The sequence below is a fragment of the Haplochromis burtoni genome, unplaced genomic scaffold, assembly GCF_018398535.1.
Source record: "Haplochromis burtoni strain Fernald_Lab_line unplaced genomic scaffold, NCSU_Asbu1 Contig_42, whole genome shotgun sequence".
In the NCBI taxonomy this organism is placed as follows: Eukaryota; Metazoa; Chordata; class Actinopteri; order Cichliformes; family Cichlidae; genus Haplochromis; species Haplochromis burtoni.
The window spans coordinates 1,899,029-1,925,760 of record NW_024582403.1 but is presented as its reverse complement, the minus strand read 5'-3'; the positions used below and the strand labels follow the sequence as shown (position 1 = coordinate 1,925,760).

The following is a 26,732-nucleotide window of genomic DNA, read 5'->3' as shown; positions in this document are numbered from 1 at the left end:
GTTCATCTAGTTTGCTGCTGAAGATTATGCAAAAGTTGTCAAAAGTTTCCAAAGCAAAGTATCATGGTTTTACATCAGCCTTCTTGAACTTTAGCTCACTAAATGAATCTAAATCTGTTATTGCAAGTAAGATATTCTCACAAAATGCGTGTGGGTTCGTTTATTACAACAAGCCTGGAGTAAACACCTGAAAAAAATAAGAGTGAGAGCTAAACAGCTTTTAAAATTCACTGGGGTTTGTACATTGCTTATTTAAGTGTCCAATAAAGTGTTATCTATGCAGAATAGTGTAAACCTGCAAAATTTAATTACCAACTGGATTACTAGTTATGAGCTGAAAATAAGTGAGAAGTGTCTGATATGACACCAAGTGTTTACTGGATAAAAAATTGTGTTTTTCTCATTCGGTTGGCAGTAAATAATAAAGAAATAAGATTTATTGAGTGAAAATAGCTTTTCACTTCACAGCAGTTGACTCTAATAATAAATTAAATACTAGTTCAAACAAATTGCTGTCTAAATATATTTCATTTATGATGCTGTTTTTACCTTTATGGAACCGGATGATATTTGCTGTTAATCTACTAATTGTTTTAAGTAGTGCATCTTTCTGTAACTGAATTAGTTGATATAACACATAATGGTCCTAAAAATCTTTGAAGATAGATAATGTATTAAGACATAAATTCAAACTGAGTCAACTATTTAACTTTAATGGCCCAACTCGTTACAACTTGACAACTTATATGGTACTCTTGGAATCCTAGAGTATACAATGAATGAACAAACGCATTCAAGTTGAGCCAGCTATTTATCTACAAGCAGTCATCTGGTTTTATTTTGTAAAACCAAGAGGAAGACACATTTGGTAAGTAAATACTACAAAAAGTTTCTTTTAAATACACGTAGCAGTTTTAATCCTCTAGTTTTATCAACGTTATCAGATTGCCAGGCAGCCTGAAAGACTTTTTAATTAAAACATTAACACAGAATCGATTCATTTTCTTTTACTTTCTGAATAATATCAATGCTACTTTTCATGAAATATTTTCCAGCTCTCTTTGTTTTAGTAATATGCAATGTTCAAACCTACAAATGTCTTTCATCAGAGATTTCATATGATTTCAAAGGGATGTCAATTTCACCATGCTATTCTATTTTATATAATAAGAAAATGTCAATAGTTAATGTACAGTTAAAGTACAGACATGTAAGGCTACAAAATTCTTTAACCTGCTTGTATCTGTGAAATTGTTACAATTCAATTTTAAAACAATCACAACATCTTATCTTTTGCATAGTCTGTTAAAAATAAATAAGGCCATATTTTTCTTTTCCCTCCAATAATCTCCAAACGATGATGAATATCAGACTTTTTTTTAATCGTACTTCAGGATATTCAGAGTACTTCAGAATCTTGATAAGATTCAGGAATAATTACTTTTTGCCATCCGGTAGCTTGTTTACAGAAATTACAATAAATAATATTAGGAATAAAATGCCTTTAACTTGAACACTAAAGGACTGAAAGACTGAAACATAAATTTTACAAAGATGACTTAGGAGACTTAGGAATTACTGTAAGGCAATGACACAATTAAGGAAATGCACTAAAAAGAAGAAAAGAAAAGAACACGAAAATGACAGATGTGTTGTTGTTTTTATCATGCCACAAGCTTTATTAGAAAGTAGAAAAGCTAGAAAGTTAATTACAAAATATTGTTGTTTTTGGCCTTTTCAAGCAAAATACTTAAAATGAGAAATGAAATAAACATTAAAGCATACTCAAAAAAAATTTTTGTCATTTTTGTCAAAACGTCTGCTTACAGATTTATTTATTTTCAGCTTAAGTTTGCAATACATGCCATGGTGAGTCTCTTTGGCTAATCTCGCTTTGTTTTTTCACTTTCATTTATTTATTTATTTTTTGTATATATTAAAAAGATCCTTTTCCTGTTTGCATTGTAGTTGTCTGCAACAAACAAGAGCATTCACATTTGGATGTACTTTGAGTTATATGATATTTGGAAAAAGTTCATGTTTGTGCCAAATTTACCTAACAGACTAACTATGGGCGGCTATCATGTGGACAGTCTGTAAAAACTAAAATATCATAAAGAAGAGGAAGAATGAAATAAAATGGATAATGTTCAAGTAAGTGGTTAACAGTGACAGCAGCTGCCAGATTTAAAAAGCATCAAATATGCCCGTCTCGCTTAGCTGGTACCGCTCGATTTCACTGATTTTTGGTTTCAGATGACTTCATTGTTTTTTTGATCCACTTTAGTTGTTTCTTTGAGAGAAACGAGTAGACCGCAGGTTTTGTCATGCACCCATGAGATCCAAAAGAAGTGACTCCAACCAACATTCCGTAGCACAGCAGTGGTCCTCCTGAATCCCCCTACATCAGCAAGATCAAATATATGATTAAATATATGAACAACAAAATAAAAAGAACATGCATTTGTCATACTTACATAACAGCTAGAATCGTTTCTTTTGCCAAATGTACCAGCGCAAATCATGTCCCTGGTGATAGAAGGGTTGTGGTTGTAATAATCACAAGAGTTGCACTTCTGTCTGCTGATCACAGCTACATGGCCACCCTTGAGGACATCTGATGTTTCATTGTTTTCAGTTTGTCCCCATCCAGCCACCAGACACCTTCTCCCATCTGCAGGCCTTTTGACTATTTTCCCCAACTGTAAGTATTTCACGGTTTTGGTTATCTCTGCTGGTTTCTTAAGCTAAAAAAAGAGAAGTAAAAAGAAATATTACATATCGATAATGGCTGTCTGTACATTACCTTCACAGAGTTGGCCTTAAAGTAAGTCTGTTTGCAGCATTGTTCAAAAGTCATGAACCACCTATTGCTATGAGACACTCAATTATCACCTTACCTTAATCAGCATGAGGTCGTTGCCCTGGAGATAGTGGTAATAGTCAGGATGAGGGAAGAGTTCCTCAACCTCTCGGACCTGCTTGGAACCTTTTTCCTCTTCGTTTATGGAGTGTGCACCTAGGATAACCCACCTCATTCTGACAAATAAAAAAAAAAAAAACTTTAGTGATGACAGTTCACATTGAACTTTTTTTAAGATTTCCTTCCTCTTCGGGGCTAAAATAGGCCATTCAAACACACGAGATATCAATAGAAAGCCCTGGATGTCCTCTATTTAGGACTTAGGATTAAATATTACAGGAATTAGTAGGATAGCTCACATAAATATATAGACCAAAAGCAAATGTCCATTACAATCACTGCCACATTTTATTACCTACTTTCTTGTTCCAGTTCTAGACCAGGTGTAACACAAAATGATTTTGATATTTACTTTTTAAAAGAAATTATTCTTTGCATGTTTGTGGCTGAAGCCTGGAAGGAGTGTGATCAACTTTTTTTTCAGTAATGTACCAAACAGTCAAATCTACTCATGTGTTACAGGCTTCTTCCTAAGAGCTGAGGCTTTTCCTTAAAAAAAGAACCGCAGGTATATCACAGCGATATTTTAAGTGAATGCCAGTTGGATTTCTATCAACATAAGGAAATGCATCAATTATTAATGAGTATATTCAATTTACTCCAACTGCATCACATATAGCACCAAATCACAACAAAGCAGGAGGAGAGTCAGAAATGAATAATAACAAATGATTAAATGCAGATTTGTGTATAAATACATAAACACAGTGCATCATGGGATGCCCCCCAGCAGCCTAGGCCTATTGCAGTATATGTTTTTTCAAAAGACCCTTAGGAACCACACGTAAGTCAGCAGTCTGAGAAAGACGTTTTCTATTGGTAAGTTTTCATAGTAATACTACTATGAGGTCTTTAAAATAATAGACTTGTAAAGCTGCAAAAAGGTTTACACAGACCATATCAGTGATCAGTGTTTACAGACATAATCTGTTTTTTAACCAATATCATTATAATGCACTCACTGTTTCAAAAAAAAAATACTGCAATATTTTGATTTGAAATTTCAAGAAAAGTAACTCGGGTTCGTACTTGGTGCAGTGTGCGGCCGTCAGGACCCATTGTGGATGGATTAATGTCCCGCCACAGAAACTGTTTTTACTTAACAAATAAGTCATAAAAGGGAGTGAGTGTGGCCTGACTTCTCTTCCTCCAATAATCTGAGAACCATGACCTAAAACAAAAAGAAAATATCCAGTCGCATAACAAAATCAGCACATTAAGTCAAGAACAAGTGAGAGAAACAAACACCCAGCATTAATGGCTTTCTAAGACTAAAAAGATATCAGTAATGGGACTTTGTATTCTGTTTATTTACATGAAGGAGACAATTATCAGTAAGTAAATGAAAGTAAAATATAAAACATTACTCACCTGACTGGACGAGGAAGAGAATGCCACATGAGATGAAAACGATGAGGCACAACATTTCTTGTTATCTGTCTTTAATGTTCACAGTTTTCAAATCTACTGGGATGCACAGCTTAATATTTTGAGCTGAAAGGATGTGGTCTGGGGTCTGGACACAGTAATTAATGAGTCAACAAAATGGACACAGCCAATCACATCCTAAAAACTGTTGGTGTAAATTATTCCTTCTCCACCCACCAACCCCCCCACCATCACTACAGTTACACCCAATCGACGCACATATACACACACACACACACACCCTTTTGCTGTATAGGGGAGGGTTAGTGCAACTCACATTGTCATGAGCAGCAGTCCGGTCACTTAAACTTTCAGCTATACTTTTAAGGGTTTCTGAAAGCTGCTGTGTACTTCAGAAAAAAATAAAGGAAACCGTATGTGCAGAGGAAAATGATAACAAAGACACAATACTTACTGAGAATAGTTGTAGATGCAGCAGTTTCACAAGAGGAATGAAAAGTAATCGCGCAGACAATGTTTAACACTTTTTGTCATTTGTTATTAAGTTACATGCTAGATATTATGTGTGTCATATTTGCCAAAAGTGCTATAAATGTGCACTAGTATGTCTTTGTGAATTTGTTTACATGTTTACATGTTAATGTGCTTTTTAATATTGATGCTTGATTTTATAGTTTTACCTGGATTACAGTGAACTGCGATGAAGACACAAGTGGCAACAAAATATAGTAGAGAACGCCACCTTGTGGTTTAGTATGAAAACTGCGAGGGTCATAAAAGTGTCCCTGTTTTACAGTGAAATGTAACATGAGACCTAAAGTAATTTAAATTTAATGTCACCAAGAGGTTAATTCGGCTGTTATCAGCTAACAGGGATGAAGGAACAGCATCACTTAAGAAAAAATGTTTGTCACTTTTTTGCACTCTTCCTAAGATCCCATTATTCTTTGTTCGTTGATTTCTGTGTTGAGATTACTGTACTTGACTTTTGCATGAAACCTTTTTATAATAATGTACAACAGACAGAAAGAGAAGGTAGAAAACAAATGAACAAATATTGGTTCTTTGGCATTGTGGTCAGAGGTCAAATTTTCTAAAAAATCTTGTGAACATGATAACTCGAGAAACATATCACCTTGGTATTCAAATTGATACCATAGGCCAAGGGTAGGCAACTCCAGGCCTCTAGGGACAGTGTCCTGCAGGTTTTACATGGGTCCTTGATCCAACACAGCTGATTCAAATGGCTAAATTATCTCCTCAACATGTCTTGAAGTTCTGGTAATGAACTAATCATTTGATTCAGGTATTTTGACCCAGGGTGATATCTAAAACCTGCAGGACACCGGCACTCAAGGCCTGGAGTTGTCTACCCCTGCCATTGGCTCATCTGCGACAAATCCCACATGAGTTCAAATCTTAATAATGGTGTCAAGGCTGAGGTCAGAGGTCAGGTTTTCCAAAAATCTCGGGAATGCGATAACTCAAGTAGGTGACCAAAAATTTTCAAATTTATACATAGATGCATCTATTAGGAAACTGAGCAGCCATCAGTATTTTTTATTTCACTTGTTTCATTCTATATGAATGACAAACAAACTCATGAACAGAAACATACAACTGTTACGATCCTGGGTCATTTGACCCAGCGTTTTGAGTTTTAATATATTTTGATGTTTATGGTTTATGTTGAAGTTCATTACGTTATCTAAGTTCATTTGTATTTTGTCTATGTTTCCCTGTTTTAGTTTATTGTTTATTAGATTCCCCTTGTGTCTGCACCCATATGTTTCAGTCTCCCTCGCTCTTCGCATGTTTCATGTCTGCGTGTCCTATGTTGTCACTCTTGTGTTTTGTCTGCATCTCATTATGTTTCCTGTTTTATTTTGAAGAGGTCTGATGTCCTATGTTCATTGTGTTTAGTTTTACTTCCAGTGTGGCATCATTATATTCATTTTAATCAGCTGTTTCCCCATGTGTTTACACTTGACCTGATCACCTCCTGTGTGTCTGCATGTTTTTATTCATTCCTTATCAGGTTGTCTGTGGTTTCTTTTCATGTTTCCAAGTCTTCAGGTTTCAGGGTTTTCTACACTGAACAAAAATATAAACGCAACACTTTTGTTTTTGCTCCCATTCCCCATGGGATGGACGTAGAGACCTAAAATTCATTCCAGATACACAATATAACCATCCCTCCCAAACAGTGGTCACAAATCAGTCCAAATGTGTGGTAGTGGGCACATCTGCTATATTGAGATAATCCATCCCACCTCACAGGTGTGCCACATCAGGATGCTGATCTGACATCATGAGTAGTGCACAGGTGTACCTCAGACTGCCCACAACAAAAGGCCACCCTGGAATGTGCAGTTTTTTTGCGCTATTGGGGGTCTGGGGACCCAGAACCGGTCAGTATCTGGTGTGACCACCATTTGCCTCATGCAGTGCAACACATCGTCGCATGGAGTCTATCAGATTGTCAATTGTGGCCTGTGGAATGTTGGTCCACTCCACTTCAATGGCTGTGCGAGGTTGTTGGATATTCGTGGGAACTGGTACACGCTGTCGTATACGCCGGTCAAGCACATCCCGAACATGCTCAATGGGTGACATGTCCGGTGAGTCATGCTGGCCATGCAAGAACTGGGACATTCTCAGCTGCCATCTGCCCTGAACAATGTGAACCATGATTCATCCGTGAAGCGCACACCTCTCCAACGTGCCAGACGCCATCGAATGTGAGCATTTGCCCACACAAGTCTGTTACGGCGACGAGCTGGAGTCAGGTCAAGACCCCGATGAGGACGACGGGCATGCAGTTGAGCGTCCCTGAGACGGTTTCTGACAGTTTGTGCAGAAATTGTTTGGTTGTGCAAACCAATTGTTCCAGCAGCTGTCTGGGTGGCTGGTCTCAGACGATCTTGGAGGTGAACCTGCTGGATGTGGAGGTCCTGGGCTGGTGTGGTTACACGAGGTCTGCGGTTGTGAGGCCGGTTGGATGTGCTGCCATATTCTCTGAAACGCCTGTGGAGACGGCTTATGGTTGAGAAATGAACATTCAATGCACGGGCGACAGATCTGGTTGACATTCCTGCTGTCAGCATGCCAATTGCACGCTCCCTCATTGCTTGTGGCATCTGTGGCATTTTGCTGTGAGACAAAACTGCACATTCCAGGGTGGCCTTTTGTTGTGGGCAGTCTGAGGTACACCTGTGCACTACTCATGATGTCAGATCAGCATCCTGATGTGGCACACCTGTGAGGTGGGATGGATTATCTCAATATAGCAGATGTGCCCACTACCACACATTTGGACTGATTTGTGACCACTGTTTGGGAGGGATGGTTATATTGTGTATCTGGAATGAATTTTAGGTCTCTACGTCCATCCCATGGGGAATGGGAGCAAAAACAAAAGTGTTGCGTTTATATTTTTGTTCAGTGTATGTTTAACCTTAGTTTACCCAGTTTAGGTTAGTGTTTAATTTTCCCGTTGCCCCTTGTTTTGTATGTTCAAAACCAGCCATTAATCAATGGCTCGTTTTCAGTTAATATTAATTTTGTTTCCACGTTTTGCTTTGCTGCATTTGGGTCCTTTATTGTCCACTCCACCCAATCTGCTTCTGCACACTGTGACAACAACAGTAAATTCATCATGCAAGATCAAATAACATGCCATTTTCTGGGAGTGCCTTTTAAGTAATATTAAGATTCTGTTATTACTAACAACTAAACACTAATATTTGCCCTAACATGAGTTAGGTGCAGTTTGTGTTTATCTGTGTGTAACACATTTTGAAATACTTGGCTGTCCCAGCGTCACACAAGTCATAACTGGTGAAACTATTGAAAAAGCCATATGATTCCATACTAGTGTTCACTGGTGGACAGTTTAATGACATAACACATAATGTTTAATGATTTGTGAGTAATCCAGTAATGTCTACGGTCATTTCTGATAAATGCATAAAACTTACATGCATAGTGGTATTCCAAAAGTTCCTTATTGTCATCCCTTGTCTACTTATGCCTTCTTGTTCTAATAGCTGACTTTTCATCAGTGTGTCCTGGTTCCTCAACCCCTGATGAAGACCATGTCAGGTGAAGGGAAGTGGACTCAGAGGCATGGCTCGCTGTAGATGTGTAGAATATTTATTTAATGACAAAGTGAGTAATTAAGTAACGTAATGACTCCAACACTGGCTGCAACCATACCCTAGAATTAAATACATATTCTTTAAATAATGTTCCCTTTTAGAAAAAGTAGGATAATTTAAAAAAAAACATTTATTATAGGTCTGTCACGTAGAAAAAAACCTGTCTCTTTTCTGTGGTCTGTTATATAACATTAGGGGTGTTCGTGGCAATTAACTTTTTAATCGACTAAGCGGGTCAAGTAAGAAACACTTAAATATTAAGTTACATTTGAAAACTGTTTAACATCTGTGAAACTGGAAACTGGTTTCATTGTTTCACGTTTGGCTGTCAAGCCAAGGGGTGAGTTTTCACACCCCTAGAAGCAAACAACAACACCCACAAAAAAGTGCTTTGATATTCTCTGAAAGCAAACTTTCAGAAGAGAAACAGATAAAAGTGGTGATGAAACCACAGACAGCAAGGTGATGCACAAAGTGTTTGATTAGTTGTTACTCTTTTTCTGTATCTAATTACTCATCTTACATCTCTTACATTAAAACTGTATTGTTTTTCTTTTCAGTTTACAATTTCAATTCATTTGATTATTTATAACATCCAAAACCCAATTTAAAACAAAGTTAAATATAATGTATATGTCTTTAGTTATCAGTGTTTGCTCCACAATGAGAGCTGTTTCCTTACTGAAACCAGGTTCTGGGTTCAAACTTCCTGGTCGGTTTGCAGTTTTTATGTTTATTTCATATGTTTGTTAGTTTATTTTGTGGCTTCAGCCCTGCCATGATCCTGGCATATTAATTAAATTCTTTCACCCAATTACCCATTCAATTTAAAACACAACACAACAATTTACATTTAGGAATGATAAAAATGAATTAATTAATTTGTATAAGATACTTAAATAAATTTATACACATAGCATAATCGATGTGTTTCACATAGCAAATCAGTTATCTTTGCATTAACAAACTTTTCAGAATTATCTTGAATAAAGGATGTGGTTAGAAGCACTATAAATGTGTCAGCTTGACACGCCTACAATGAAGTGAACCGTTTTCCTGGCATCATGCACGGTCTGCAAATAATTCTGCTACTCAATGTTTTGATATGTCTCAAACAAGCTGGTATAAATTACAGTTTTTAGTCATTATTCTCCAAGCATTTCATATGGGCATTAGCATGTTTTTTTTTTCTTTGAAGCACGTGGAAGTGACATCATTGGTGGGGAGAAAGTCCCAAGGAAGTCAATGTTGTATATGGTCTCAGTGCAAAACAAAAGTGGTCATATATGTGGAGGATTTCTGATCACCGAAGACTTTGTTGTCACTGCTGCACACTGTGATAATGAGTAAGTATCAGTCTTCGTGTCATTTAACAGGTTTAGGAAATGTATTGAGTGCCTCTCAATAATCTTTGTTTCAGATACCCCACGCACGTTGTTCTCGGTAACCACAATCTCAACAAAGGCCAAAAAATAAGTATCATTAAAAAATTCAAGCCTAGATTCTATCTAAGTGTTTTACTGGGTGACGACATCATGCTGCTTAAAGTAAGTACAACAGTTTGAAGTGACATAGTTGAGTGATCTAATTATCTACGTTACATTACAGCATAAGAATTTTGAATGTTAACTTTGTGATTTGATTTTGTATCTCTTCAGCTTTCTAGAAAAGCTCAGCTAAGCGACATAGTAAAAATAATTCGACTTCCAACTGCTAAAATAAACCTAAATGAAAATGAAGTGTGCAAAGTGGCTGGATGGGGAATAACGGAAAATGGTACTCTAACCAATATACTGAGGGTGGTGAATGTGCCTGTCATTAACAAGAAAGTCTGTAAGAAGCAATATTCTGTCATAAATATACGTCTTCCCGCCAACGTTATCTGTGCAGGTGGCTACCCCACACACAAGGGATTCTGCCAGGTATGTTTTCTTCTTCTTCCTTTCACTGAAATTAATAACTGGTCTCTCATTGTCAAATGTATAAACACCTTAAAATTCTTCCTTTTCACAGGGTGATTCAGGTGGTCCTCTAGTGTGCGCAGGATTAGCTGTTGGTATTGTTTCTTTTAAAAAAGGCAAGTGTAACTACCCTGAAGCACCCAATGTTTATACAGACATCTCAAAATACCTCCTGTGGATCAATGCAATTCTGAAAAACCCAAATAGTTATTTGTAAAACTACAATTGTTTTTCTGCTGTATTGCTTCATTTTGCTGTCATTTTCTTTGTGTGACCAAAAACAGAAATAAAAATTGTATCTGCTAGTCCACGGTCTGGTTTTATTAGTAACAATATCAGAAGGGAAATATTTCATTAAAATAATAACAAGGGAGTCCAGAAAATAATTTGGTGTCACATGAAGAATAAGCAACATATAGTAGTATTAAGGTTATCACCATTACCATTTCAAGATGTTGCTGTTTTTCCATAAGATTAAAGTGACATCTTTTAGAGACCAGTATGTGTCACCACAGTAGTGACAGTACATCTACACTGCTACACTGACTGGAACTATTTCACAGAGTGAGAGTGAGATGTCAAATAATCAATAGTGAAAGCATTATTTTTGCAATATATTTGGCAGCTAATGAGAAACAAACTAAATACTAACGAATATTCAATGTGTACATGACTGCTGAGTGAGCAACAGCAATAACCGTAAAAGAGACACTCATGTAATCTACAATGATGGGTAGATAAGGTCAAAATGTTATTAGTATTGATGCCATCTAGTGGTGTACAGATTGATACCAATTTTTCCTATATAAAATACGTTCTAGAATCAATTCTCATATTAAAATATTGATATTAAAATAATTTGTGGTAAATTAGAAGTTTATGATTGACAGGAAAACAGTGGAAATTAGCTATATTATTGAGATTGTCTAAATGATTGGTAGGAACTACTATTTCTGCTTGTCATGGTGATATGAGAAATAAATGCATCACAGCTCACATAGTAATCAAATCTGGCAGTCATTTAATCTCTTATGCATATCACTAAAATAGTTTAGAAAAAGTACTGACTGCATCTTAAGGATGTAATTTTGCTGAAGGAGTAATGAGTTTTTTAAAATTTGTTCACAACAGTGCTCTAACTGTACATCACCAAGTTGATTAAAAGAATGTATAGAGCATTGTTGTAAACTAATTTTGTACTGTGGTAATTTGTACATCCACATGCTTTTAGAATGTTTATAGATATGGATGGTCCAGTTTTGGATCACTGGGTGGTTGTCATACTCCGAGAGCAGGCAGGACTCAAACGCCGACTCCGAATGCAGTTCTGTGAATTTATATACAATGATAGTAAGCCCCAGGGAAGGCCCAGGACACCCAGGACCAGAGATTATATCTCTCGGCTGGCCTTAGAACATCTGGGAAGGCCTTGGTGTTCCCCTGGACAAGCTGGAGGAGGTGGGCTTCTCTGCTAAGGCCGCTGCCCCCGCAACCCGGCCCCAGATAAGTAGAAGAAGATAAATGAATGAATGAATGAATAACCAGAGTAAACATAAAATGCTCTTTGTAAATGATTATTTTATTAAATAAAGAAGAATTGTTATCCAAATCTACCTGGTCCTGTGTGAAAATGAAAGTGCCCCTTTTGTTAAAAATAAATTAACTGTGATTAACCACATTTTTTAGTTTAGTTTCACTAAACACACTCAGGCCCAATTACTGGCAGACTGGGTAAATCAAGAACTCAGTTCAATAGAACCCATGTGACAAATCAAAGCAGGCTAAAAGAACTCAATAAACAACACTTCATACAGCAATCTAAAGAAACACTTGAGAAACAAAGTCACTGATAACTCTGTGACCAAAATTACTCCAAGCGCACATCCATGAATTATCCAGGTCACAAAAGTACCCAGAACAACATTAAAGAACCTCAGGCTTCACGTGTCTCAGTCAAGCTCAGTTCATGATTAAACAATAAAAAAAACTGGGCAAAAATGGCATCCATGGGACAGTTTAGGAGAAAACCATTGCTGACCAAAGAGACATTTGCTAAAACATATCTTGATGATCCCCAAGACTTGAAAGACTGGACAAATACTTTGTGGAATAATGAGACAAAAGTTTAAATTTTGGAAGGTGTGTGCACCATTACTCTCTGGCATAAAACAGTCAAAGTCAAAGTCAACTTTATTGTCAATTCTGCCACATGTACAGGACATACAGAGAATAGAAACTTCGTTACTCTCAATCCCTAGATAAAATAGAAAAAGAACATTTAAATATAAGAGTGATTAAAAATGCAAGTAAAATATTTTAAAGTAAAAATTAAATAATATAATACAATTTTACATATAACAAGAAAGCTATACAATATACAATATAAGGGTAAATGACATTGGGTGCAAACCAGGCAGAGTAGTGCAAATAAGCAAATAGTGCAAATGGAGATTTGGTAATGTACGGTATGAGATAGTGTAACACAAAGTCTTATGAGGTAAGCATTTCAAAAAAGAAAAATAATACAGAAAGTAAAATATGTTGTGGTTGTGTGACGATCTGGTTTGGCCTGCTTTGCACAAACATCAATATACACGTGCATAACACAAATAGGACCATGAAAATAGGTCATTACACAACTACAGAAACTGCCATGTTTGCTAACCGTACTGCTCTTCCGGATATCTTGATTGCTGCATTCCTGTTTTTCAGTCTGTTAGAAATGATCATGGAGCTTCTGCACGTGCGCTCCAACAAAACAGTGCTTTTAATTATATTTTGTGAGTTAGATGTATCAGGGATCCTGCACAAAGTACTTCTGTGTGTGTAGCTTGTATACATATATCTCCATGTACACGTGATAGCATTTAGTCTACATCACTCTGTTAATTAAGCTGGAGCTCGGAAAGAAAAGCGTCTGGACTTCCAGTTTCTTGAAGACGTTTCACCTCTCATCCAAAAAGCTTTTTCAGTTCTAAGAGCATAAAGAGTGATTCAAATGTTCTGTGAAGATATGAAATGAACGTTGAGAAGACAGGAAGTGAAAACAACCCCAAAAACCACAAACCACAGACAGAGTGCAAGGTAAAGCATAAAGTGGTCAACTATCTCCCTGAAAGATTTTTCACCCGACTTCCATGCATCATGCACGCTCTGCAAGGGTTTCTGCTCTTTCAAACTTTGACGCTTCTTAGACATAATGGTAAGCTTTTATCCATTTCTTACAGATGTGCAAAAGTGTGTTGCTTTTAAATTTTGCACATTTGCTTTCAGCACTGGGGAGTCAAATCATAAAAGGCAGAAAGGCTGAGAAAAAGCAGATGATGTATATGGCATCAGTGCAAGACAGCAATGGACATATATGTGGAGGTTTCCTTGTCAGTGAATATTTTGTAATGACTGCAGCGCACTGTGCTCCTAAGTAAGTAATCAAAACTCTTCATGCAACCTCAAATTCATCAAAACATAAACGTTCAATTTCTGTATTATCATTAATGTAGGAATCCTACAAGTGTTGTTCTGGGCACTCACAATCTCAAAAAGGTTGATGACACAATGAGATATGATGTGAAGATGTGCAAACATTCTTTTAAGGATGTTCTATCTGGAAATGATATCATGCTTCTCAAAGTAAGTAGATAACTCCTGAATCTCATAGACATGCATCTCTTAGGTCCTGTATCAGGTTTTTGCTGCATATACTTACATGACTTCCTGATATTATTTATCTGTTATGTTGATGCTATATAGATGGATTTTGTCTTTTGTTTTTGTTTTAGCCAAGTGTTTGGCTAGTAGCTGTTTGACAGTCACCATGTTGGTGCACAAATACCATTTTATGCCTGTCAAACTGCATTATTCTCGTCACTGTTCAAAAAGAACTCTAAAAACCTGAAATGTTCTGAAAATAGTGAGGTATAAGAACTGGATATGAAATGAATTTTATGCATTTCAGCAAGCCATGTGTGAAGCCTGGCTCCTTGGAAGCAAACTATAAAGAAATAAGTGGTGCCTCAACACTTTTACACAATACTGTAGTTTATTTTAAGTAACTAGCCCAGGATGCATTACTCATGGGAAAGCACATGAAAGAAAGAAAGTTCCTTATTGCTTGCCTTTTGCAATATATGTGATACAAAACAAACATGTTTTTATTTACTTTAACAATGTGTTGCACATTAATAGGTATACTACATGTTAGTGATGATTATGTATTGTAGTACATATTGGTTATTCAACTGACCAGCTACACATGTGGACACTCTGTTATGGTTTGGATTTAAACCCTATTAAATTTGCCTTAAGTATTCTCTTTTCTATCTCATTCCTTATTTTCTGCCACTAGCTGTCCAGGAAAGCTCGCCTGGAAGGAAACAAAGTTATTAAGCCAATTAAACTTCCACATCCAAAAATTAATCTAAAGGAAAACAAAACCTGCAGTGTAGCTGGATGGGGGGCCATAAAAAGTAACGGTGAAAGTGTTGACGAGCTGCAAGTGGTGGATGTCCCCATCATTAACAAGGACAGGTGTCAGAGTGTTTGGCAGAATATGCTTCCGGCTAAAGTTATTTGTGCAGGTGGATACTTTAAAAACAAAGGAATCTGTCAGGTAACTTTTTTTCTATCTACAACCTATGATATTAAAAAAAGATTGATGATTGATGGGCAAATCAAATAATAATATTTCCTCCTCACAGGGTGACTCTGGTGGCCCTCTGGTGTGTGACAATTTGGCAGTTGGTGTCGTTTCCTTTAACAACTACAAAATCTGTGACTATCCGAATGTCCCCAACGTTTATACAGACATATCAAAATTCCTTTCTTGGATCAAACCCATTCTTAAGAAAAAGAAATGCTACTAATCTCTGGCTCTCTTCCACAGTGCATCTTGTGTCCTACCTTCCTTCCCTGGGCTCCAACCAGTCATGATCATTTTGTTAGATCTCAATGAGAGTTTTTGCTGTAATCAGAGCTAGATTTTCACCATTAGGGGGCAGCGTTCAATTAACTTTTCACCTCTGTCAGAAACAAGAAAATGGAGAGTTTGGTGTGAGATCAGAATAGTGTGTGTGGTGAGAACCATTTACTTACTGAAAGAAGGTTCTGGGTTTAAAGTTCCTTGTTGGCCAAGGTTTTCTCCCATAGTTTACCGACGCACTTGTTTGCTTAATTGATGATTTTAGATTTTACAGTGAATGGTTTTCTGTCTCCTTGTGTTACGCCTGCAAACAACTTGCAGGCTGTCCAGGATGTACCTTCCCTCTCACACTATGATAGCCAACTCTTCCTTCTTGACACCAATCAACAGCACGTCCAGTCTGTGAGATTACTGTTCATGTTTCCATATGAATATCATTTAAATTCATTTCATGAAGTGAAATGTAATCCTGAGTCAAGATGTTCTGTTACATTGTCTGGTGTCAGGAATGATTAAATCTCTTTAAGCATTTTGGCATTACAGTGAGTCCAAAAGCAAAAAAAATAAAACCTGAAGCTTGAAACTGTATTTTCTCTTACTCATGTCGTTTTCTAAACTTTTTTGGGGAACTTTGCTGTGGGAACATCCAAGGAACAGGCCAAAGGCTTTAGTTTTTTCCACTTTAAAAAGCAAAACATTGCTATAGATACAAAAAGAAAATTGCTTCAACCTAAGACCCGTGACGATAGCCAAAAAAAAAGTCTCAGAAAACATGGATCACATATGAGCCAAAATATAAAATGCCCTAATACTAAAACCATGCATATATGAATTCGGTATCTCAGTAATGTTTTAGTTCTGCACGCAGAACATGCAATATGTCTAACACCTTGTGAATATGCATGTATCTGCATTTGATGCTGTACTTGTGGCTGTTTGTCTAAAGCAAGTTTTTTTAGTCAGCAAAATTTTCTAGGAATTTATACATGTTCAATCAGATTGAAAGATGGGAGATAATATGACTCTTATCTGCTATATGCTATGGAGTAAATGTAACTGCACTAGTTATTAGCAAGCCATTGTTGTTTTAGCCAGTGTGAATGCAGTGTTTTCATCTCCGTGAGAATGCTGACATTATGACCGGTATCTGGTGACTGTGGTTTCTTTGATTCAAAAACACTTTATTACACTAATCACATGTGTTTTGGTAGCTTTGGCCTATGCAAATGAATAATGTTGTTTCTTCTTATGCTCTTCATTTGAAAAAGTTGTCCATTTAAAATTAAGTTGTGATAGTAAACATTTTCTTTGAAGGTAAAAGGCGAGGTAAGAACTAAGAACATTCACTTTCTGATCTGATATCCAAGCTAGCCTGAAAATGTCTCTTCTGAGAAGTGATGTAAAAAAGAGAAGGCTCGTTAAAAACAACTTTTTTTACACCAATGTGTAAAAAAAAAAGTCAAAAACATCTTCTTCTGTTCCGCTATCGGTTTCTCTACTTAATCAATCTGCTGATTAACTCATCTGCTTATCAAAGGAACAGAAGCTGATTTTTTAAGACTGAAGAACACACTTAGATGTGGGCAGATCTTCGTGTCAGCCGGATAATGTACTCAGCCTCAATCTCACCATATCACCGACAGTGCCATTCTGTTTTATTCACAGCTTGTAAATAAACGTATTAAACCTTTCCCAATGCTCAGGATGTGGGTCCATCCTTATGACAAAGTTACAGTGTGTAAAAACTTCACCTCTGGATGTCTGTTTACTTAATCTCTCAAAATTCCAGTGCATAATTTTATCTATGGTGGTTGCTGTAGGACAAACGTTTTAAACAGTCAAGAAAGAACAAAAACATTTAATATAGGATACATGCCAGAAATCCTTCCCATCATCTTTTCCTGACCTCTTGTCCTTGAGCTGGGTACGAGAATTAATAAGAACTTGGGAAAAGAGAAGAACGGTGAGCTGAGAATCTGAATGACCTTACACAAGTCTCCTTAACAAGGGATACAGCCTTAAGAGATTCAGCATGTGGACAAGGGTGACAAGAGTGAAATCAGTTCTTATCTAAGAATGACAATTATGGATGACATTTGGATGAGGTAAGGTAATGACTTAGCATTTGACATGGACTTTTTAAATTCAGAAATACAGACCTCTGCTGAAAGCTTTATCAGACATTTCAGTGAGCTAAATTGTTGAATAGCATCTTCTAATGGCTGAACGGCAGACACTCTGTCCACAGGCTAATGAGATTTGAAGTATACAGCAATAGATTATATGCATCATGTACTACAGCTAAAGATTTTATAGGAAAACAAATGCAAAATAATAATATAGTCAGACTAGTAGTACAAAGACTAAATGCATGAGAAATCAGCAAATGTGTGTGCAAAGAACAGTTTACGTACATGTTCTACAAGCAATAGCTTATCTGGATCCTGTAGTGTCTGCGGTTCATCTAGTTTGCTGCAGATCTCAAAGATAATGCCATTCAGCTGTGTCAAGCCTGGCATCTGCCTTCTTTACTTGTGAGTATAGTTAAACTACAGGTCAATCAATGTATGTGAAAAACCAGAGGAAAGAAAATCCAAAAATCTTGGAATAAACAACTTTTAAACACATTATAGTTTGCTTCCACATATGTCTATATGTTGCCAGTACACACTATACTATAAGGCTTTTGTAATGTTTTCAACCATTACATAACCAAGATAACCTTGAAGACCTTGGTGGATGCAAAATTTATTGTTGACTTGACTCCAATGACGTGCATTGCTTCCGTTAAGTCATATCTTAGCCATTTATGTGTAAATGGAAAACCAATGAGTCTGATGATAGAACTGAAGCAGGAAACTGGTTTCTGTGCTTCGTCATTGAAAGATGCAGAGAATAAGAGAAAAAAGCAAAGAAGAAAGTCACAAAAGTCACTGGCAATGATGTATAGACCAAAATAGCCACTTAATCATACTGACAAAGTTTGATTTCCACAGTAAAGTCTTTTCATCTGAGTTTCCACTCATTAAAAGTATCCAAAGTCACTTGATTTGTACCTACAGTTGACCAGGAGGCCAAAAAGGATATTGAATGAAACAAATCGGGAGGCCTAAAGTGTCTTAAATTTCAAATGTTAAACTAAAGATAAGCAGCAAATAATGATGGACGAGCATGTCTGTCCTTCAGACTGATGTGGCACTATGATTATGATCATGCAACACAAGTGTGCAAACTTACCTTGAACAAAGGATGTGGTTAGAAATAAAAATATTGTAGATAATAATCATACTTACCAGCAAAACAGACTGTTTTGCAAAAGGTTCATCTTTTGTGTTTCGAGTGAACACAAAGAAAAACAGGAGCATTAGAGACCAAAACAAAGAACTAACAGTTCAGGAGGCCAAAAGTGTGGCCACTGGCGAAGACAGAGCAATTTTGGAAGCTGACCAGGAGGCCAGCTATGAAGGCGGAGCAGATCTGGGTCTGGAGGCTGACAATGATGACAAAAACCATCGGGCGACAGGACTGGAGGCCAATGGTGGCCGCAAAGATTGCACCCCTCGGGAGGTCAACGGAGACCCTTGAGCGAAGCAAGTCCAGACTGTGCAGTGACCACTGACTCAAGTGGAGTCCAGACCACTGGCTTGGGCGAAGCAGGACCAGACAGTACGGAAACCTATGACGCAACAGGACCAGACGGTGCAGGCTGGGGGTGTGTGTGGCACAAAGCAGGTTCAGGCTGCCCTTCAGACTTGTGCTGAAAGGGAACCAGTGGCTTGAGTTCAGGTTCTGTTGATGTAAAGCAGTGCAGAAGATGTCAAAAGTCTCAGAAACTTTGGACAGAATATGAGCCAAAATAAAATAATGAAAAATAATGCAAACAATAAATAAATATCAATAGAGTCTTGCAGTTTTAACCCACATGCAATATGTATAAAACTTTGTATATATATGTGTGTATCTGTATTATTATTAATATTATTTTTTATTATGCTGTATTTCTTTGATGTGCATGTGGTTGTTTGTTGAAAGTCAGACTTATCAGCAACATTTTATAGCCAGTTAAACTTGATGTGTTCAGTTAGCATGTTAACAGATGAGCGATAATGCTCGACTCTTATCTATATGTATCAGTTCCTGTTTTACTTATTAATAGCGTGAATGCAGTAGTTTTATTGCTGTAACTGACAACAATGAAATTCATAAATCTGGTAATTGTGATTTCCCTGATTGAAAAACAATTCATCACAGAATTCAAATGTAGTTCAGCAGCTTTGATCTATTCCAGTGAATAATGGTGGGTTTTTTTTAGTTATTTGTTTAGGAAAATCCTCAATATAAATACCAGTTGTGATTGAATTGAAAGTCCTTATTGTCATTATACAAATTATAACAAGATTTAAAACAGCTCCATAGTGCACATGTGCTTAGCGCATTCTAAAAATCTATACAATAATATAACAATAAATATAATATAAATACACAGCACCAAGTAACACAAACAGACCGCCAGAGAACGATGATACAGTCAGTGCAGATACTGAAGTGCAAATTACGTTTGTGCAAGTTTTAGTTGAGTATGGTGATATCTTTGGGGAAGAAGCTATCCCTGAGTCTGTTTGTTCTGGCCTGTAAGGATCTGAAGCGCCTGCCAGAGGGTAGTAGGTTAAAAAGATGGTAGCCGGGGTGGGTATTGCCCTTCAAGATGTTTCTGGCCCTGCTGAGACAGCGGGAGTTATAGATGGCAGACAAGGATGATTTTTTGCGCTGTGTTTACCACCCTCTGCAGTCTCTTCCTGTCTGCAGCTGGCATGCCACACTGTCACTGCATAGGTGAGCAGGCTCTCGATGGTGGATCTGTAGAAGGTCACCAGCAGCAGGGTGTTTAGTTGCTCTTGTGATGGTATAGTATCCACAAAGTTAAAACTCAGTTAAAAAATATTGTTTTGCAAAGGTGAGACTTTAAAAAGGTATCATAATTACACTGTTTCTGTATTGTGTTACACTTTCACTTTCTGAGCTGACATGTAAGCTTGCCTGGGAAAAAAAGCACGCAAAATTTGGCTCCTTAAAAAAGATGTTTGATCAGCATTTGGTCATCGGATGTAAGGGTTTTTTTTTTTCTTGGTTTTACGCATCCATAATAAAACACAAAAAAGACATTCGCAACATTTCTCACATTTCTCAAAGTGGGGGTGGCCTGGGTGGGTGAAAAGGATGTGGTTCAAAGTCAAAATGAGAGTGATTATTATCATACTTACCAACAAGGCAAAACGCCCTATAAAAAGGTCTCCTTGATGCTCCTACCAGAAACAGTTCACCGTTTGGCTAACATCATGCACGGTCTGCAAAAACTTCTACTGTTCCATCTTCTTGCATGCCTCGGTAAGAACTGCAAGTCTTTGTTATCAATTTCCAACCATTTGTTGGGACATTAACTTAATTTTGGTTTTACTTTTTTAGGGCATGGAAGTGATATTATACATGGGGAAAAGGCAGCAAAGAACTCAATGCTTTATATGGCCTCAGTGCAGAACAAACATGGTCATATATGCGGAGGATTTCTCATCGCTGAAGACTTTGTGGTCACTGCTGCACACTGTGACGATGAGTAAGTAAGTTGTAAGTAATCCAACGTCTTTTGTGGTCAGTACGCTTTTATAAAATGTACTGACCAAGTCTCATTGATTACTTCTTCAGGAACCTTACACACGTTGTTCTTGGAAGCCACAATCTCAACGACCATCATGAAAAAATAGAGATTAAAAAATCCATCAAGTTTGAAAATTATAGAAATGTTCAATATGGTGATGACATCATGCTCCTTAAAGTAAGTACATATTCATAGTTGTAACAGTTTCAAATGAATTATAAGACCCTATATTTGTGGCGTTATAATTCAAATTACATCACAGCAAAAGAGTTACTGGATGAAAACAGACATTTCTAATTTTCCCTTCATGTTGTGTGTCTTCAGTTATCTGGGAAAGTTCAACACAAAGCACAGATAATTCAGCTTCCACATGCTGAAATAAGACTACAAGAAAATGAAGTGTGCCAGGTGGCTGGATGGGGTTTCACTGAAAATTACACTCTACCTAATGAGCTGAGAGTGGTGAATGTTTCTGTCATTCAACATCAAATCTGTAAGAAAAACTGGCCTGATCTTCCAGACAACGTTATCTGTGCAGGTGGCTATCGAACAAATAAAGGATTCTGTCAGGTATGTTTTCTGTCCTTTCAATATATACTAATTAGGTTTTGCAAAATATATAAAACACTTAATATAAACTGACAAAATTAAAATATGTCCTCCTCACAGGGAGATTCCGGTGGTCCTCTGGTCTGCAACGGGTTCGCAGTTGGTGTTGTTTCTTTCAACAAATATTTAAACTGCAAATACCCAGATGTACCCAATGTCTATACGGACATCTCAAAATACCGTCAATGGATCGACAAGATTCTCAGAGGTGTAATTTAAGCATTCCTGATTGCTCTGTCGATGTAACCAAAAGTGAAAATTAAAAAGATTCTGCTACTTCGCTCTGTCAAACTGACCTAATTGAATTTAAAGCTCCTTATCACTTTATTCTGTCACCATGGATTCTTTCAATTACAGCAAGTGTTGATGTTCAAGTTATCTTTTATTACAATGTTCTAAATGTATTTTATGACCATGGGCTGTAGATAACTTGTAACTTTATATGTTTCTGTGCTTGTAATTCTGCTGACGTGCTGTCTGTACTGTTGTTTGACCCCCAAAGTTAAATAAGCAAATGAAAACAGCATGGTTGTGTGCACCTTATTTTATTTCAGATTTCCACAACAAGCTTGGTGTCAAAAATAGAATCCCAAGCCTGTTTGTATTCAGGGTCTATAGGAGACTTGAGCATGCTAGATAAAATTAGACAATTATGAGCATGGCTAACACATCTGGTAAAGAAACCCCCAGTGAACAGGAAGCTTGCATGTTTACGAATGGGGTTTATGGGAAAAATATGGAAATTGAGCTATCAGCGTTTGGGTAAAACATTTCCACAAAGAGGAACATTGAGCTTGACGCAGCTAATAGATCATAAATCATAAAGTAAAAGAAAAAAAGCCAAGAAATAATTAAAAGAGTAATAAATAAACAAAAGTGTAATCACAAGTTGTGAAACACAAAAAGGGGAAATGACACCTGATTTAATTTTTTTCACTATCAATTGGGAAGCACTCAAGTACTCCTGTTAATTCCAGTGCTCCTCCTACATCTGAATAATTCCCTGAAGGTGTACAAACGAGTATTAGAGCCACAATAAGAAAAAATAATTGAGAAAAAAGTTGAAATAGTATTTCAAGAAAAAAGTTTAAATGTGGAGACTACAGATTACAAACTGCCATGGTTGCTATATCCTCTGAGTGAAATTGTACTTCAGAATCGGTTTTGGTAACAGGAAGGAAATGATTTCTCTATTAGCATGTAAACACAATGTGGTGATCAGTATAAGAACATTGATAAGATGGTGCAGAAAACTGCATCTGGATGGAAAAACACACAATTGTTGAAGAATGAATTTGCACACAAGAAAATGGCTTGTAATGGACAGACAGAAAGGTTATCGATAGTTACATCGATAAATGCAAGGGGATGTATGCTGGATGACAAAACGGCTGATCAATTTGTTTCAATAACTCGCCTAAACAAGGCATTTTATAGAGGGTATAGCAGCCGTAGCAGTATGTCTTTGGACAACAAGGGTAATCCTCACATTTCAACCTTTTTTTTTTTTTCGAAATACATTTTTGACTCTAATCTCAAAATTCTGACTTTATTCTCAAAATAATCAAAGGCATTTTTTCTTAATGTTGTTCTAATATCTAGTGAAAATGTGCATAGTAATGAGGCCTAAACAACACAGACTGTATCTATATAACACAGAGACCATCTATGCTCACAGTCATCCTCTCTCTGAATTCAAACCTCATAGCTTTGCATCCAGACCTCAGTCATTTGCACACTCATGTGTCATCTGATTGCAGTCAACATGTCAAGATATTTATCAGGTAAAAAAAACAAAACTAAAGATTTCTTCCCATTTGTGTAAACCTATGGCTCTCCAAAAATTACTTTTCACTGACTTGCTGTATGAATCTTTCTTCTGAGTCTAAAATAATACCTTTCCAATCAAATGTTTGCATTTCCAATACATCTATACAAGGAAGATTAAAATCACTTTCACCTCTCCCCACTGCATTCTCAAAATGGCTTCTGGCTAGTGTCTGTCTTATTATATTGAAATTGCAAATCTTTTCATACAATTTCCAGAAAACCATCCCACTTTCCAAAGTGAAAACTCTTTTTATAAGTATGCAGTTCACAGAATTGATGAAGCCATGTAAGAACTATGTCTTTGCTACCTGGTGTGGGACTGTGAGCTGCTGATTCGATTTCAATTCAATTTCATTTAAGCAGCACCAAACAACAACAACAGTTGCCTCAAGGCGCTTTATATTGTAAGGTAGACCCTACAATAATGCATGAGGGCCAGCCATCTGCCGTGACCTTGGGGTGAGGGGGAGGAAGACAGGATGAAAGACATGCTGTGGAAGAGGGACACAGATTGATAACAAGTGTGATTCAATGCAGAGAGGTCTATTAATACATAGTGAGTGAGAAAGGTGACTGAAGAAGAAATACTCATGCATCATGGGAATTCCCCAGCAGCCTACACCTATTGCAGCATAGCTAAGGGAGGATTCAGGGTCACCCCTGAATCCTCAAATGGACTGATTAAATGGCCTGTAGCAACGGGCCAAACACCCCATACTCCCGGAGCACCTCCCACAGGAGGTGTCCCCAGTTTCCCTCGGAATGCTGTTGAAGCTCTGCCGGAATTGTGCGTTGAAGATCTTGTAGACTGGGGCCTCTGTCAGGCGTTCCCAGCGTACCCTCACTATATATTTAAGCGCGCCAGGTCTGTCCAGCGTCCTCACCTGACAGCCGATCCAACTCACCACCAGGTGCTGATCAGTTGACAGCTCATCCCCTCTCTTTACCCAAGTGTCCAGAAAATATGGCCGCAGGTCTGGTGATACGATTATAAAATCGATCATCAACGTGCGGCCTAGAGCATCCTGGTGATGCGTGCGCTTACACTCTTATGTTCGAACTTGCTTTTCCATATGGCTAGACTGTGGCTTGCACAGAAGTCTAAAAACAAAACACCGCTCGGATCAGATCCGGGAGGCCATTCCTGCCGATCACACCCCTCCAGGTCTCACTGTCATTGCCCACATGAGCATTGATGTCTGCCAGCAGGACAACAGAGTTCCCAGGCAGATCACCCTCCAGCACGCCACACAGGGACTCCAAGAAGGCTGGGTACTCTGGACCTCCATTCAGTGCACAAGCGCAGATGACAGTCAGGGCCTGTTCCCCAACCTGAAGGCCCAGGGAACAAACCCTCTCGTAAAGGCAGCAAGCCGAGGGGATAATAGGATACCCACCCCAGCCCGCTGCCTTTCACCAGGGGCAAATCCAGACTGAGACAGAGTCCACCCTCTATCCAGGAGACTGGCTAGAGAGCCCAAGCCGTGGTTTGAGGTGAGCCCGACTATATCTAGCCGGCACACCCCGAAAAAGGGACATGGGCCCATTCTCCTGCAGGCCCACCACCCACAGGAGGCTCCGTAGAGATCAGGTGCCGGGCAGCGGCCATGAGCAGAGACCCTGGTGGACTGATCCCCAGCTACCAAGACTGGCAATTGGGACAGGGAATCTCATTTCTCTGGTGGGGAAGGAGTGCGTGAGCTTAAGAGGTACTGGCTAGATATAGTCAGAGAGAGAATCAAGTTGAGAACTGTCTTGTTATTGGCTTGGTGCATTATTTGATTAAAGCCTACTTTTTTTCCAAACGTTTTCATTAAAAATAAGGAACGCTAGATAAATGTGTTACTCTTTATTTATTAGGAACACTTTTTGTCTAAAACATTTTCTTGTTAAAATCAAAATTTAATTGTAAGAATGTATCTGAATATATTTACAAATGTACAATTATAACAAATGCACGATTGTACATTTGTTATAATTGCACAATGCAAATAAATACAAATATTTACAAAAAATTAACTGGAAACAGTTGGACCAATGCACACCTCATGCAGATACGAATTTATAGCTGCAATAGAATTTTGAGCAAAAAAAACACCCCGATCAATGTTGAAGCTACAGTTAATAACGAAGGTTTGCATCTTTTCGCTGTAACATATGAAATGTATCACAATAACATCTATTTGCTACCTATTAAAGGTCTTTATTATAGCTTCGCCATCGCTTACGGCCATACCACCCTGAACACGCCCGATCTCGTCTGATCTCGGAAGCTAAGCAGGGTCGGGCCTGCTCAGTACTTGGATGGGAGACCGCCTGGGAATACCAGGTGCTGTAAGCTTTTTCGCTTCTACACACAAACGGCAGAGGCCGCTGCTGCTCAATCAGTGGAGACCGCTTCAGTAATTACTCACCGATAACATTTCTAAAAATTGGAAAATGCTGACTTTTAAAAGCTTCGTAACAGGTTTCTTCAGGCCGGTTCTCTGGTTGTGAAAATCCAGCGACAAAAAGGATCCTCATTATTTCCTAGAGAACACTGAACAAATGTGTTTTTCCTTTTTAGATCTATAGTTTATTCATTTGACCTACATTTGGTATGACATTTTAAAGAGTTTTACCTTTGTGACTTCGAAATATTATCTTATATATTATACTTAAAGATTTTATCTAAAAATATACGTATTTAACTTTATTATAATGATTTTATTTCAGACAATGTGATGTAACTTGATACAAATAGTTGTTTTCTTTCTGACAGAACAGGAAGCATCAACTTCATAGTAGCTATTTGCATAATTAAGACATCAACTATAAGTGTTCCCTAAATTTCCTGCACACATGAAGAATTCCCATTCCTCATATGTGCCATGTTGTCTGCAAACCTGACAGTTCAAAAAATCCTGTGTTGATTAAGGATGGCGGTTATTTCCTGAAACAGAGAGCACTTGCATTAGATAACTACAGAGCACTGCTTCTTTAATGAGCATTTTGATTATTTGCATTTAGTGTTCACTGATATTATGCTCATTAAAGGGGGGATCCAGCAGTGTTGGGACTAACGCGTTATTAAGTAACGCGTTACAGTAACTACGTTATTATTGTGGTAACGAGCACGGTAAATAGTTATTATGCCAAAATCAGGAACGCGTTAGTCGTTACTGGGATTTAGATAGGCTCGTTACTCGTTACTTCGTGTGGTGGCTATCGCGGAGCTTCCACAGATTCA

The 26,732-nt window shown here is 37.6% G+C and overlaps 4 protein-coding genes and 1 non-coding gene across 6 annotated transcripts; 4 read left to right on the top strand and 1 right to left on the bottom strand.

Annotated features, from left to right (window-relative positions):
* Positions 1 to 1,660: 1,660 nt before the first annotated feature.
* On the bottom strand, positions 1,661 to 4,516 carry LOC102290381 (granzyme K). The gene is made up of 5 exons (XM_005920743.2): positions 4,355 to 4,516; positions 4,013 to 4,154; positions 2,901 to 3,039; positions 2,478 to 2,747; positions 1,661 to 2,401 (listed from the first exon to the last, which is right to left on the bottom strand). The coding sequence occupies exons 1-5, from the start codon at positions 4,407 to 4,409 to the stop codon at positions 2,237 to 2,239; spliced, it is 771 nt and encodes a 256-aa protein (XP_005920805.1). The 5' UTR covers positions 4,410 to 4,516; the 3' UTR covers positions 1,661 to 2,236.
* Positions 4,517 to 9,533: 5,017 nt separating this feature from the next.
* LOC102290073 (mast cell protease 2) lies at positions 9,534 to 12,646 on the top strand. 2 transcript variants are annotated; one of them, XM_042220083.1, is made up of 5 exons: positions 9,534 to 9,654; positions 9,731 to 9,878; positions 9,953 to 10,079; positions 10,423 to 10,454; positions 10,546 to 10,630. In XM_042220083.1, exons 1-5 carry the CDS (start codon positions 9,597 to 9,599, stop codon positions 10,565 to 10,567), a joined length of 387 nt encoding a protein of 128 aa, XP_042076017.1. In that variant the 5' UTR covers positions 9,534 to 9,596; the 3' UTR covers positions 10,568 to 10,630. The 2 variants fall into 2 exon arrangements, with proteins under 2 accessions (XP_042076017.1, XP_005920804.1); XM_005920742.2 differs by having other exon boundaries at positions 9,550 to 9,654; positions 10,191 to 10,454; positions 10,546 to 12,646.
* Positions 12,647 to 13,412: 766 nt separating this feature from the next.
* On the top strand, positions 13,413 to 15,997 carry LOC102291304 (duodenase-1-like). Its single transcript, XM_005920746.3, has 5 exons — positions 13,413 to 13,695; positions 13,767 to 13,914; positions 13,994 to 14,123; positions 14,839 to 15,102; positions 15,191 to 15,997. Exons 1-5 carry the CDS (start codon positions 13,512 to 13,514, stop codon positions 15,353 to 15,355), a joined length of 891 nt encoding a protein of 296 aa, XP_005920808.3. The 5' UTR covers positions 13,413 to 13,511; the 3' UTR covers positions 15,356 to 15,997.
* A 4,662-nt stretch (positions 15,998 to 20,659) lies between these two features.
* Positions 20,660 to 23,130, top strand: LOC102291611 (granzyme-like protein 2). The gene is made up of 5 exons (XM_005920747.3): positions 20,660 to 20,796; positions 20,875 to 21,022; positions 21,112 to 21,241; positions 21,389 to 21,634; positions 21,734 to 23,130. The coding sequence occupies exons 1-5, from the start codon at positions 20,709 to 20,711 to the stop codon at positions 21,890 to 21,892; spliced, it is 771 nt and encodes a 256-aa protein (XP_005920809.1). The 5' UTR covers positions 20,660 to 20,708; the 3' UTR covers positions 21,893 to 23,130.
* A 2,595-nt stretch (positions 23,131 to 25,725) lies between these two features.
* LOC121814389 lies at positions 25,726 to 25,844 on the top strand. The gene has a single exon (XR_006054307.1). It is a non-coding gene; the product is annotated as a 5S ribosomal RNA (ribosomal RNA).
* Positions 25,845 to 26,732: the final 888 nt, after the last annotated feature.

Bases quoted from the DNA above. Each gene is read 5' to 3' on its own strand.
- LOC102291304 (XM_005920746.3), top strand. From the start codon at position 13,512: ATGAACGTTGAGAAGACAGGAAGTGAAAACAACCCCAAAAACCACAAA. The intron at 13,915-13,993 runs GTAAGTAATCAA...TCATTAATGTAG, and splicing joins GCAGCGCACTGTGCTCCTAA to GAATCCTACAAGTGTTGTTC. The intron at 15,103-15,190 runs GTAACTTTTTTT...TCCTCCTCACAG, and splicing joins AAAACAAAGGAATCTGTCAG to GGTGACTCTGGTGGCCCTCT.
- LOC102290381 (XM_005920743.2), bottom strand. From the start codon at position 4,409: ATGTTGTGCCTCATCGTTTTCATCTCATGTGGCATTCTCTTCCTCGTC. The intron at 3,040-4,012 runs GTACGAACCCGA...TTTATTTGTCAG, and splicing joins ACGGCCGCACACTGCACCAA to AATGAGGTGGGTTATCCTAG. The intron at 2,748-2,900 runs GTAAGGTGATAA...CTCTTTTTTTAG, and splicing joins ACGACCTCATGCTGATTAAG to CTTAAGAAACCAGCAGAGAT.
- LOC102290073 (XM_005920742.2), top strand. From the start codon at position 9,597: ATGCACGGTCTGCAAATAATTCTGCTACTCAATGTTTTGATATGTCTC. The intron at 10,080-10,190 runs GTAAGTACAACA...GTATCTCTTCAG, and splicing joins ACGACATCATGCTGCTTAAA to CTTTCTAGAAAAGCTCAGCT. The intron at 10,455-10,545 runs GTATGTTTTCTT...TCCTTTTCACAG, and splicing joins CACACAAGGGATTCTGCCAG to GGTGATTCAGGTGGTCCTCT.
- LOC102291611 (XM_005920747.3), top strand. From the start codon at position 20,709: ATGCTCCTACCAGAAACAGTTCACCGTTTGGCTAACATCATGCACGGT. The intron at 21,023-21,111 runs GTAAGTAAGTTG...TTACTTCTTCAG, and splicing joins GCTGCACACTGTGACGATGA to GAACCTTACACACGTTGTTC. The intron at 21,242-21,388 runs GTAAGTACATAT...GTGTGTCTTCAG, and splicing joins ATGACATCATGCTCCTTAAA to TTATCTGGGAAAGTTCAACA.